Source organism: Musa acuminata, chromosome BXJ3-2 (assembly GCF_036884655.1).
Source record: "Musa acuminata AAA Group cultivar baxijiao chromosome BXJ3-2, Cavendish_Baxijiao_AAA, whole genome shotgun sequence".
Classification (NCBI taxonomy): domain Eukaryota; kingdom Viridiplantae; phylum Streptophyta; class Magnoliopsida; order Zingiberales; family Musaceae; genus Musa; species Musa acuminata.
In genome coordinates, this window is record NC_088350.1 from 11108586 (window position 1) to 11121211 (window position 12626).

Consider the following 12626-nt stretch of genomic DNA (forward strand, 5'->3'; position numbering starts at 1 on the left):
TTGGCAAGCTTCTGGACTTCTCGGATCTGTTCCCGCAGAACCTCCGACGACCGTCCGTACTTCCGTCGAACTCTCGAACTCCCAACGTGATCATGAACTTGACTCCGGCGCAACTCCTGCTGCTTGTCTATCTTTCATCGTAGTTAATCCTGCACACTTATCTCAACACATAGATTAGACAACAAATGACAATTGACTTCATCATCAAAATCCGAGATTCAACAGTCGGTAGAGGAAACCAAAAGTGGAGTAGGTCAAGATTGACCGAACCACTCTAAATCTCGGTTTGCATTTACTTTGAGCATCTTATCCTTACTGTAAATCTCCTCAAAAGCTTACTGCTTTCTGTGCATATACGATCGGGTTTCAAGCTTTGCACTTTCCGAATCGACGTTTAGACGTAAATTAGTTTTTTCGTACGAATATCATATTTCAGCTTGTGCCTACTATCTGATTTGAACCATAACTGCAAACTGCATTTATATCTTTGCTGCATCTCACTTAATCAAAAGTTAAAGTGATTTACGAATCAGGCTTTCTTACCGAAATCACTTTTATCAAACGAACGCAGTTTTTTTAATCGTAGAAGGTTTTCCGCTACACTAATTCACCCCCCCCCCCCCCCCCCCCCTCTTAGTGCTCTTGATCCTAACAGGATCCTCCTATATTGAGTATTGGATCTCCATCCAACTACCCAAGCCTCTTAGATTAGTGGATCTCTATCCAATAATCTCTCATGGGCTTTTATTGGATCTTGTTCATGGGATCCAATAATTTGGGGGCTTATTGGATATCCAATAAGATAAGGGCTCCGGCGGATATCTCATATCCGAACCTCTACTCATCGCAACGCCTACCATATGTGTGTGACCCTCTAGGCCCAATATTGAGCTGGCCGTGAGTCATACTTGTCAGAACTCCTTTTGGCTCAGTGAATTATTATCTCCATAATAATTCACTCGACTCATCGACTACGGACGTAATAAGCCACTACGTCGTAATCCCTAAACAATATAGGGGAATCCAATCCATTGGACCTGTTTGCCCTCAGTTACCATGTACCTATAGTCCCTCATCCACCTAATATCCCAGAGATTGTATATTGGGCATGGGGCTATCAGACCCAAACGGTTTCTACTAGAGTCTTGCTTTAATCGGATTCTCCCAGAGAACTCTTTCTCTCTCAATCCGAATGACCCTGGTCAGGGATTTGTCTGACCATGAATGCATGAGACATTCCTCTCATGACACCCAGAGTGGATGATTCTCTATCGACACTCAATAGCCCTCGTAAGGTTGACTGTCACTCCCAATGATCGACTATACTAGATCTGGGACATCCAAACCTATAAGTCTGGTATCAAAGAGTGGAGCACTCATACAGGACATCCTTTGTGTCTCAAGTCTAAGGACCAGATACACCATTGGGACTACGGAATCACTATCTAATAATAAGGCATCATTAACCATCTATCATTCCGTAAGCAGATCAATTAGTGAACTCATTCTCCAATGAGCATCTATACTATATCCCTATTGTCCCCACATAAGCATAAGACCAACTGCATCCATCATATGGATAGGTATATAACACACCAGTCTATCTGGTTATCTCGATGCCCCTCTCGAGTAATCTATAATAGGGATTATTTAGGATCTGTGTTTAAAGGCGAATCGGTCTCATTATCGTGATCTCATCACGATCCGATTCCTATTGCACAGATCCAAGGACGTCATAATATATATATATATATATATGCAATAGTCCATATAACGTGATAAATGTCAAAATATAATAAGCAAAATGATTGCGTGTTAAGTCACACATGCCATTACTCACATAATTGGCTTGTTGGGCACCTATAACTAGCAAATACAACTTAAGGGATTCGTATCGAAGAATAGTCAAGATAAAGTGTGTAGGTTACTTAGGTCCATCTATAAACTAAAGTAAGCTTCCCAAAGTTGAAACATAAGATTTGATGAGGTAATCATATCTTATGACTTCGTTAAGAACGAAGATAAGCTTTGTATGTATAAGAAGGTGAGTGGGAGCGCTATTACTTTTTTTATGCTATATATGGATGACATCCTGATCATTTGGAATGATGTAGGAATGTTCTCCACAATAAAGGCTTGGCTATCTCGACATTTTTCCATGAAAGACTTAGGGGAAGCATCCTACATATTGGGGATTCGGATCTATATATATATATATATATATCTGAGAGGAGGCTTATCCTAGTCTAGGTACATAAACACCATTATCAAAAGATTTGGCATGAAAAATTCTAAGAGAGGTCTCATACCAATGAGACATGGGATATCACTTTCTAGGAGTATGCCTCGAAAGACTCTTGATGAAAGGACAAATATGGATATGATACCTTATGCCTCAACGATAGAGTCTATTATGTATGTTATGCTATGTACCAGGCCTGATATAGCACATGCTCTAAGTGTCATGAGCAGGTATTTGGTAGATCCAAGCTTGGAGCACTAAAAAGTAGCAAAGTGTATCCTTAAATACCTGAGAATGACAAAGGATCTTTTAATGGTGTATTGAGGAAGTAGTCTCAGGGGCGAGGGCTACACGGACTTGAGCTTTTAATCTGATGTCGATGATAGCAAGTCTAATTCGGGGTATGTGTTCACCTAAAATGGAGGAGTAGTATGCTGGAAGAGTTCTATGCAAGATACTACTATTGACTCGACCATAGAGACGGATTACATTGTTGCAATAAAGGCAGCAAAGAAGGGAGTTTGGGTGAAGAAGTTTATCATAGATTTTGGGAGTCGTGCCAAGCAACGAGGAGTCGATTCCCTTATATTGCGATAACTACGATGCGATTGCTCAAATGAGGGAACTTGGGTCTCATCATAAGTATTCTAAGGAGGTTCTACCTTATTAGAGAGAGCGTGACCCGAGAAAATGTAGTAGTGGAAAGAGTTCCATCCGAAAATAATATGGCAGATCTACTGACGAAGCCGTTGTCTCAGATCATCTTTAAGCATCACAGAGATCTGATGGGGATCAAACATATAGGTGATTAGCTTCAGGTCAAGTGGGAGATTGCTAGTCATAGGTGCCCTACAAGCCAATCACGTGAGTGATGGCACATGTGACATAACACACACTCTTTTTTGCTTTTTATTATTTTGACATTTTATCACATTATCTTGCGTGTTGTACATATTGTAATATCCATGGATCTATGCAATGAGAATAAGATCGTAATGAGATCATGATACTAAGATTGATTCACCTTTAAACACAAATCCTAAAGAATCAGTTACTCGAGAGGGACATCAAGATAATCGGACAGACTGGTGTTATATATATATATCCATATGATGGAGGCAACTGGTCTCATAGCTGCTCATGTGGGGACACTAAGGATACAATTGAGGTGCTCATTAGAGAATGAGTTCACCGATTGATCCACTCATGAAATACTAGATGGTTGATGATGTCTTATTATTAGACAACGATTTTGAAGTCTCAATAGTTTATCTACTACTTAGACTTGAGATACCAAGGATGTCCTATATGAGTACTCCACTCTTTGATACCAGATTTATAGGTTTGGAAGTTCCAAATCTAGTATAGCCGATTATTAAGAGTGGCAGCTAACTTTACAAGAGCTATTGAGTATTAATAGAGGATCATCTGCTCTCAGTATCATAAGAGGAATATCTTGTATGTTCTTGCTAAAACAAATCCTTGGCCAAGGTCATTTGGATTGAGAGAGAAAGAGTTCTCCGGGAGAATCCGATTATAGCGAGACTCGAGGAGAAACCGTATAAGTCTGACAACACCATGCCTAATATATGGTCTCTAGGATATTAGATGGTTGAGGGATAATAGGTACACGATAACTGAGGATAAATATGTCTAAATGATTAGATTCCCCTGTGTCGTATGGAGACTATGGTGTAGTGGTCTACTATGTCCGTAGTCGATGAATCGAGTGAATTATTATGGAGATAATAACTCATTGAGCTAGAAGGAGTTCTGACAAGTGTGACTCATGGCCAGCTCAATATTAGGCTTAGAGGGTCACACACATATGGTAGGTGTTGCGACGAGTAGAGATTCGGATATGAGATATCCGCTAGAGCCCCTATCTTATTGGATATCCAATAAGCCTTTGAATTATTAGATCCCATGGATGAGATCCAATAAGAGTTAATAAGAGATTATTAGATAAAGACCCACTAATCTAAGAGGCTTGGGTTATTGGATGGAGATCTAGTATCCAGTAGGGCGTGATCTATTAGGGTTAATTGGGGACCTCTTTAAATAGGAGGAAACTAAAGGCTCATAAGCTGAGGCTTCTTGGTGGTCACCTCCTATTCTCCTATCTCCTTCTCCTCCTCAGATAGCAAGCGTGGAGATTTGAGAAGCATCGTCGTAACCCTACTATGTGGATCACCGCTAGAGAGGAGGACGCTTAACCTCCTTCATCCTCTCCAACAGATCAATAGGGATTCAAGGATATACGATCTCCCTAGGTAACACAACTATCTTACATGTGATTTTTTGTGCCATGGGTTTTGTGTACCAATCTTCACACGATAATGAATATCTTTTGGAGAAATTTACGATTTTTATTTTTCTGTTCTACCACTACGCATATGATATCGCCCCTAAATTTTTTCACATATATTATTATTAATTTTAATTAAATATTTTTATCAATAATGTAGGTTCAATAAAGTTAATATGTTGATTATTAGTCAAGTTTTAATAATTTATATCAATATAGTATCGGAGATAATGAGGGGCTCGAGTAGTAAAGGTTATTCGTGGACGGGGTCAAATGACACATTTTAGCATGGAGCAATCACTGAGTCATGCCTCATACATACTATACTAGGGTTAATCTAGATAATATTAAATCTTGATGAGAATGCCAAGTCCTTGTGTGAGAGAGTTTATTATACTTTGATTAATTCTACGTCTCCTTACCCAAATTTTAACTTAAGTATTTTGATTAATAATTTAAATTCAATGAAATTTACAAACTAATTATCAGTGATGAGTATCAATTACTAACATATATTTATATTGATTTATAAATTTTATATGTAAAATCAACATTGACATTTTACTTTCTTTCAGAAATTTTTTAGATGATGTTACAGAGTAGAAATAGATTTGATGTTATAATCATTCTCTATACATGCAAATCCAAAACAACCTCTTCTTTTGTATGGAATTATAGGACAACATAGCCCCTATAAAGATATAAACGGAGCACTGCATGAACTATAAATCAAAATGAGAATTGGTATTTGCTGGCAAGAAAAAAAAGGATTGAACACTCTTCTCCGTAACAAAAGGAGTTAAAGAAAGAAGAAAGAGAGGTGGTGGGAGCACAAAAAGAATTGCATACAATTTTCTTTTCTTTTTATGTTTATATTTATATTATTTATTTGGTTTTTGAGGCATTGGAACATAAAAGTAGAGCTATCGAGTAGTTACTAAACAAACGGAAGGAATTATTTTGACTTTATTATTCACTAATGTATAAGAAAAGTAATAAAAAAATATATTAGAAGGGAATCATGTTGAGATTGTGAATTGTGGTCTGTGACATAGAAGAGAAGACTTTTAATTTCTCTTTTCCAGCATTTATCAGTGCCTTCCACTCCTTCTCTACTAAAAAGCATCTTCCCATGTGGTACCAGCAGGCATTCTCTTCATGCATACAGTAACATGTGGCACAAGTATGCATTCTCTTCATTCAGGCCACATCAGGTCATTGACACGAGGAGAAGTGATCAATTATTGTGCTCTTGTGCCATCACAGAGAGAGTTGACTCTGATGGTGGTTAAAAATATTTGATTTGGTGAATTGTTCGACTCATGAATTGTTCGACTTGGTGATCTGACAATGAAGAGCAATAATATATATTTGAGAATTCGTTGAGGACAGAGCCACCCACATCCAATTTTTTATGAGTGGCCTCAAGGTGCTTGTCAAGTTTGAATATTTCAAACTGTGTAGATACATGTTTCCATCAAACGTAAGTTTTGTGCATGGCATTTTCATGACAGGGATCCTTTGAGGTAGACAATTTAAATATCATTAGCTAGTAGGGGTGGAAACTCCTCGCCAAACTTTAGTTAAAAAATTAGCATCACAAATATTAAAATTTAGTTTAGTTCAATTCTCCAACTTTACATGTCATGAAACCACATTAACCCAATTTCTAATAGTCACTGAAAGCAATTATATCTTAAAGAAATTATCATTTTCCCCACGTACTTTTGGAGCACTTGTGTATACGTACATATCCGGCTTCTTGGGGGCATCTAAAACTACCATTCACAATTGAATTGACTGGTAATTATCTTTGTCAGACACACAAGGGTAAAAACTAATGAAACAGTTTCATCAATCAATATATAAATCGGTGGATTTATTGGAGAAGTTGTGTTCCCTCCATGATTGATATTGACAATCCAGAAAGTGGACACCATAAATTTTGGGGGCAGGTAGACTGCGTTGATTGCCCCCTACTTTGACTAGTCTGCGAGGCTCTCTCATGCCTTTGTTATGATCCCTAAGTTAACATCTCAGACACCGTGATCCCCACAATGTAAACATTACCAATTTCTTCAGACCACGGCAGCTAAGGGATCTCAACGCTATCACTGTCATGTCGACGAAGGGCGCCGTGCACTTGCCAAGTTGCAAATAATTGACACAACATTGCAGCCATAGCAGCCTCCTGACTGGACTCCTCAAACACCATCATTCTTTATTTCCATAAATAAAACGATTATTATTATTATTATTATTATTATTATTATTATTACCTGTATAGCTAACTCACTGCACCACGACTCTGTTAAGGGAGTTACGGGCCCCTTGGAACTTGATGTCTCAGCACATCCTGTTCGTCCATTTGTGTCTGTCTGATGCTGCTTGCCGGAGGCGAGTTGGTGATCGCACACCCTTTTATTGGGAAAGAACGATACATAATAATCTCCCTTAATAATGTACGTGGTACAGTTTAAAGATTTAACGTTCCGTCGGGGCAGAATAATTGGACCTTTTGTCTCCTTCGTTATAGCCGTACGTGGGACCCACACTTGTAGGTTCATCCTGATGTCCACTGAACAGGAAGGTTAATACTGGGGTAGAATTTTAACGCGTAGAAAAGTAGTGCTTTTTGTCCTACGCCTATTCTTGCAAGACTGATAGAATCCGCCCGGACGACATCGCGGGGCAAGAAGTGATGGCCCCAGACACGGGCCCACTTCCCTTGGGTCAATTCTGCACGAGGCTCGCGTCTTCCGAAGAACTCCGGGGTGATTCGGCCGAGCTCCGAACCAGTTCCTCAGCAAAATTACGCCCGAGCCCTTGGCTCTCGGTTTCGCCTACAAGGAGCGCCACCCCGTCCCCTCCCTCGAAGAGCGACAGGGAAGGCACGTCCGTCGCCGCATTTACGTACAACCCCCGGAAGCCTTCTCCCTTCGGGAACCCGGTCCTTTGTCGTACGCGCCATGGCCTCCGAGCTCATCTACCGCGGCCATGACGCCGCCCACACGCCGACGAGCGGCGGCGCCGGGTACACACCCAAGCCGGAGAAGCGGCTGCTCTGGTTCTCACGCCCGCTCCGCTACCTTATTCGGGAGCAGCGCCTCGCCTTCCTACTCGTAGGCATGGCCCTTGCCACCCTCTTCTTCGCCCTCGCTCCCTCCTCTTCCCCCTCCTCCTACTCCTCCGCCGCGGCGGCCGAGCTGGCCCTCCGCTCGGCGATGGAGCTGGCGAGATTCGGCGAGCACCACCGCCACAGGGCGGCGTTCGAGGCGGCGACGTCTAGGGGCTTCGTTGGGGGGAAGGTGCCGCTGGGAATCAAGCGGAAGGGGCTCCGCATCGTGGTAACTGGCGGGGCCGGCTTCGTGGGGAGCCACCTGGTGGACCGGCTGATCGCTCGTGGGGACAGCGTCATCGTGGTGGACAACTTCTTCACGGGGCGGAAGGAGAACGTGATGCACCACTTCGGGAACCCCAACTTCGAGCTCATCCGCCACGACGTCGTCGAGCCGCTGCTGCTCGAGGTCGACCAGATCTACCACCTCGCTTGCCCCGCCTCCCCAGTCCACTACAAGTTCAACCCCGTCAAGACCATCATATCCTTTTCTTCCTCTTCACTGATCTGTTCATCTCCTTCTTCCTCTAAGATTATTTTTCCCTCCATCTAAACGCATGTTTCTAATGGTAAAAAATTGGCTTTCGTTTTTTATTTCTGGCATTGATGATCGATTCCAATTTTTCTCACTGTTTCAGTCAGAATCTTCCGTTTCGTTGGTTAGTTGTTTTGGGTCTTTTCGACTGTTCTTGTTGCAGTCTCTAATGAATTCTCCTGTCTTTTCGATTTGGTAAATTTGTAATGAAGTCCTTGTTTTCCAGTTATATTCTTTCTTGGAATTTCCCAAAATCGTGATCTGTCATCTCTTCTGTTACCTCAAATGGATTCTTTTCTACTTTGAGCTTCTTTCTGTTTAACAATTTACAAGACATCTCCTTTCGGGTTGTCATGTTACGCGAGATCTTGATTTCATGGGTTCATCAGTCCTCGGTGCTGGTTCTTCTCATGCTTACAGATTAATGAAACCATGACCCCATTTTTCTGGTCTTTTTTATAATATGTGGGTATATTTTCCGAGATCAAATTTCTTGTTCATGTTCTTTGTTTTATATACAAACTTATTAGTTGGTTCAGAAAGCTCTACTTGTTTAATAATGGTATGTGGTTGGATGGTAAGTTGCTGACCTCCTTGTTGGTGTTCTAGCAAGCGAAATGAATCAAATAGAGAGTAAGGAGAAAGTGCCAATTTTTTCTCCTGGTGAAAGCCTTAATTCATTTAGCCTCTTGTTGTGGATTGCACAAAACCAATGTGGTGGGAACTCTCAACATGCTTGGCCTGGCCAAGAGAGTGGGAGCCAGGTTCCTCCTCACCAGCACCAGTGAAGTCTATGGTGATCCATTACAGCACCCTCAAGTTGAGACCTACTGGGGCAATGTCAATCCCATTGGTATGCATCCTCTCTCTCTCTCTTTCATTTCTTTAGCTTTGGCTCTGGCTCTCTTAGAATATTAAGTGGAATAAAACCCATCCTAAGTGGAATAAATCCTTTCTCTTTTTCGTTTCTTTATTGGAATTTCTTAGGGTGGGTTGCAACTTGGAACTTGCAAGTGGACCCATTCCAGTTCCTAGATCTAAAACAAATTAAACATGTGGTATATAGTGTACATTGCATTAGTTTGATGCCATGGTGTTGTGTACAATCTAAAGAAGTATCTAACAAGCAGTTGGAATCTTGTTTGGGTTTTGGGTGGGACAATGGGGACCACAGGTGTTAGGAGCTGCTACGATGAAGGCAAGCGCACCGCCGAGACACTGACAATGGACTACCACCGTGGTGCCCAAGTCGAGGTCAGTCAACTTGTAACTAATCCATATTGCTTAGATTAATCTTCTTGATTTGCGTTTTCGGTATAATAATATGATAAACTTCTTTGATGCAGGTGAGGATTGCTCGGATCTTTAACACTTACGGGCCTCGCATGTGCATTGATGATGGCCGGGTTGTCAGCAATTTTGTTGCTCAGGTGATTTGTATTTAGTTTGTATTTAGTTTTGATATCAGATCAGATCAGATACAACTGGGCTTATATCTTTAATATTTGTATTTAGTTTTGATATCAGTACCTTGTTGCAAGACATGGAGATTTGTTTTAATAAATAAGGGGAGATGGCATGGACTAGTGAACGCAATAGTGCTTTCTGAAATTTGATGTTATGATTTAGGCCTTGAGGAAGGAGCCATTAACGGTTTATGGGGATGGAAAGCAGACAAGGAGCTTCCAATATGTATCTGATCTGGTACTGCCTTCTACCATGTTCTCTACCAAAGCTGAAATGATATGCCTATGTTTTATGTATATTAATTTAACTTTTGTGTTGCAATGCCAGACACAGCAGAAGTCTTATTAGTTCTGTTACATACTTGCCCCAACTGGACCAGCTAAGCTCTTAAGTTGTTGAGGTAGTGTGGGTCCGAAGGACACTTTGACATTTAAAAACAACACATTTAAATGAAAAATCAACCTACTATGTCCAGACAACGTGAGCTTTATTGTCTAGGCTGCACATGCTCGTCCTTTGCTCCATAATGGGCTCACCTTTTCAAAACCTGGTCTTTTAGCTATTCTAGCATCAATTAGATAAATCATGCTTGAACATCTCGGCATCACTGAGATAGTAATAGCTTTGCTGTCAGTGGCCTCTTTGCCCTTGCTAGAAGGGTTCCCCATGTTTGAATCTTGGGAGTGATGTTTCACTTGATATGACATTGGGTAATTCACATATAATTTCTGTAGAATTCATCATGGTGCCTTCACTGTAGTTCTCCATAAGACAAGAAAATGGACAATAAGCATTTCTGAGATCATTACAGTTTCAACAACAGTAGTATTCTTAAAAGTGGTAGTACCATGCTTGAGAAGGGAAAGTAGATATTCTGCTGATTTTATGTATGAGAATCTCGTGTGATATTCTCTAAGCATTCAGGGCTAAAATACAGGTGGAGGGGCTGATGAGGCTGATGGAAGGTGAACATGTTGGCCCATTCAACTTGGGCAACCCTGGAGAGTTTACGATGCTGGAGCTTGCAAATGTGGTGCAGGAAACCATCGATCCCAATGCGAAAATTGAGTTCCGTCCCAACACCGAGGACGACCCCCACAAGCGCAAGCCTGACATCACCAGGGCCAAGGAACTGCTTGGCTGGGAGCCCAAGATCCCTCTCCGCCAAGGTCTTCCGCTGATGGTCTCTGACTTCCGCAAGCGTATATTTGGTGATCATTTTGACGTGAATCCATCCACCACTACCACTTCAACAGCCACTGGCACAGGATTCTCTTAAGCAGCAAATTGTTCTTGTTGTTTTTGCTCACTCTGGGACTTAGTATGTGCTATAGAGGGAGGAAACGAATCATAAAATCCCCAGTGGGTATCAAAGAAGAGCAATGAGAGAAAGATCAGCACTTCATTTGTGTTCTTAATAGGTTGACCATTTTCCCATCGCTTCTTGCTGTGTACGTTACTACTGCAGGCTGAGGGGATCTACCTAGCTTCATTGCAGCAGCACAAGATCCTTAGGATGCTATTGTTTTAATATAAGCAGGTTGTCCCTCTGTGTTGTTACTAATGTTTGATAGTCTTATGTTTCTTTGAATAAATTGATAGTATTTGTTGTGTATCGTCTTCGTCTCTGGTGGGCCAATGCCCTCTCCTTTTTCCTCGGAAAAATATCTTATCTGCTTCTTGTTGTGTGGTGGTATGTAAACTTTGTCCTTTACAGGCTGTACATTCTTGGATACTGTAGTGGATAATTGGTGGGACACATGAAGAAGAAGGATCAGGTACCAATAAATTGATTCACGTACATAAGCACAAGTGGGCAGCATTGAACACTCAGTTACATTGAATCAAAGGGTTATAACTCGTTACACCTCGACCAGTTTCATCCATTTGTGCTGAGAACTTACCTTGTCAATTACTGCAATTATCAGATCAGAAAACCTTCATGGGGTTTACCCAACCAACCAAACCCCTTGTTTAAGGGGTTTATGTTGGGTCCAGCCCATATGTGGGCTTGGATAAATTTGGGTCATGAGCCCAAATCAAAGAAATATATGTGGGCTTGGATAAATTTGGGTCATGAGCCCAAATCAAAGAAATCAAGAGAGAAAGGGCAAAATTGGGTGATGGCAGTGCGTGGGTGAGTGAACGCGTGCGGCGGCGTGCAGAGAAAAGAGGAGAGAGAAAGTAAGATTTCTGAGTTTTCTGTTTGATGATCGGTGGCCAAACGTTGTCAGTTTTGACCCAAATTTTATGTGGAGAATCCTTGCAGCAAACTCTACAATCCTAACGGTGTTGATATGCAGTTTACCCTCTCTAAGGTATTTTCCTGTGATATCTATTCTGTGAAACATAGAATTCTCTTTTGAGGAGATCTATCTATATGCTAGAGCCAAGATCTATGTTCTTGATGTTATTCTGATCCTCTAGTTATTCTAGAGAAGACCTACTATAAACCTATTATCATTATTATTGATAGTGGAAGTTTGAGGTGGACTACGGTCCCGTGGTTTTCCCACATTGGGTTTTCCACGTTAAAAATATTTGGTCTCACTGTGTGGTTGATTTTTGCTCTATTATTTATGCTGTGCTAATTGATATTTTCATTTGGATATCAAGTTGGTATTTTGATGAGGAACCCATTTTGATACACAAAGAGGGAAAAGAATATTCCGCTTTAACAAGGTTTTTCCCAACAAGTGATATCAGAGCAATAGGTTGTTTGGTGCTTGTTTTCTTGTGTGATTGAAATGGAGTCTGATGGTATGATTAAATTGAACTCATCAAATTATTCCACTTGGAGGCGTTTGATGGAAGATTTGCTCTATTGTAAAGATTTATATAAGCCTATCAAGGTTAAAGATAAACCTTCTATTATGGACGATGAAGAATGGGAAGTTCAACTTAGAAAAGCTATTGCCTATATTAGAAGATGGATGAATATAAACTTGCATGAGCA

The 12626-nt window shown here is 41.0% G+C and overlaps 1 protein-coding gene across 1 annotated transcript; it reads left to right on the top strand.

Moving 5' to 3' along the window:
• Positions 1 to 7331: 7331 nt before the first annotated feature.
• Positions 7332 to 11285, top strand: LOC135632042 (UDP-glucuronic acid decarboxylase 2-like). Its single transcript, XM_065140343.1, has 6 exons — positions 7332 to 8154; positions 8914 to 9056; positions 9378 to 9457; positions 9550 to 9633; positions 9833 to 9907; positions 10608 to 11285. Exons 1-6 carry the CDS (start codon positions 7520 to 7522, stop codon positions 10947 to 10949), a joined length of 1359 nt encoding a protein of 452 aa, XP_064996415.1. The 5' UTR covers positions 7332 to 7519; the 3' UTR covers positions 10950 to 11285.
• Positions 11286 to 12626: the final 1341 nt, after the last annotated feature.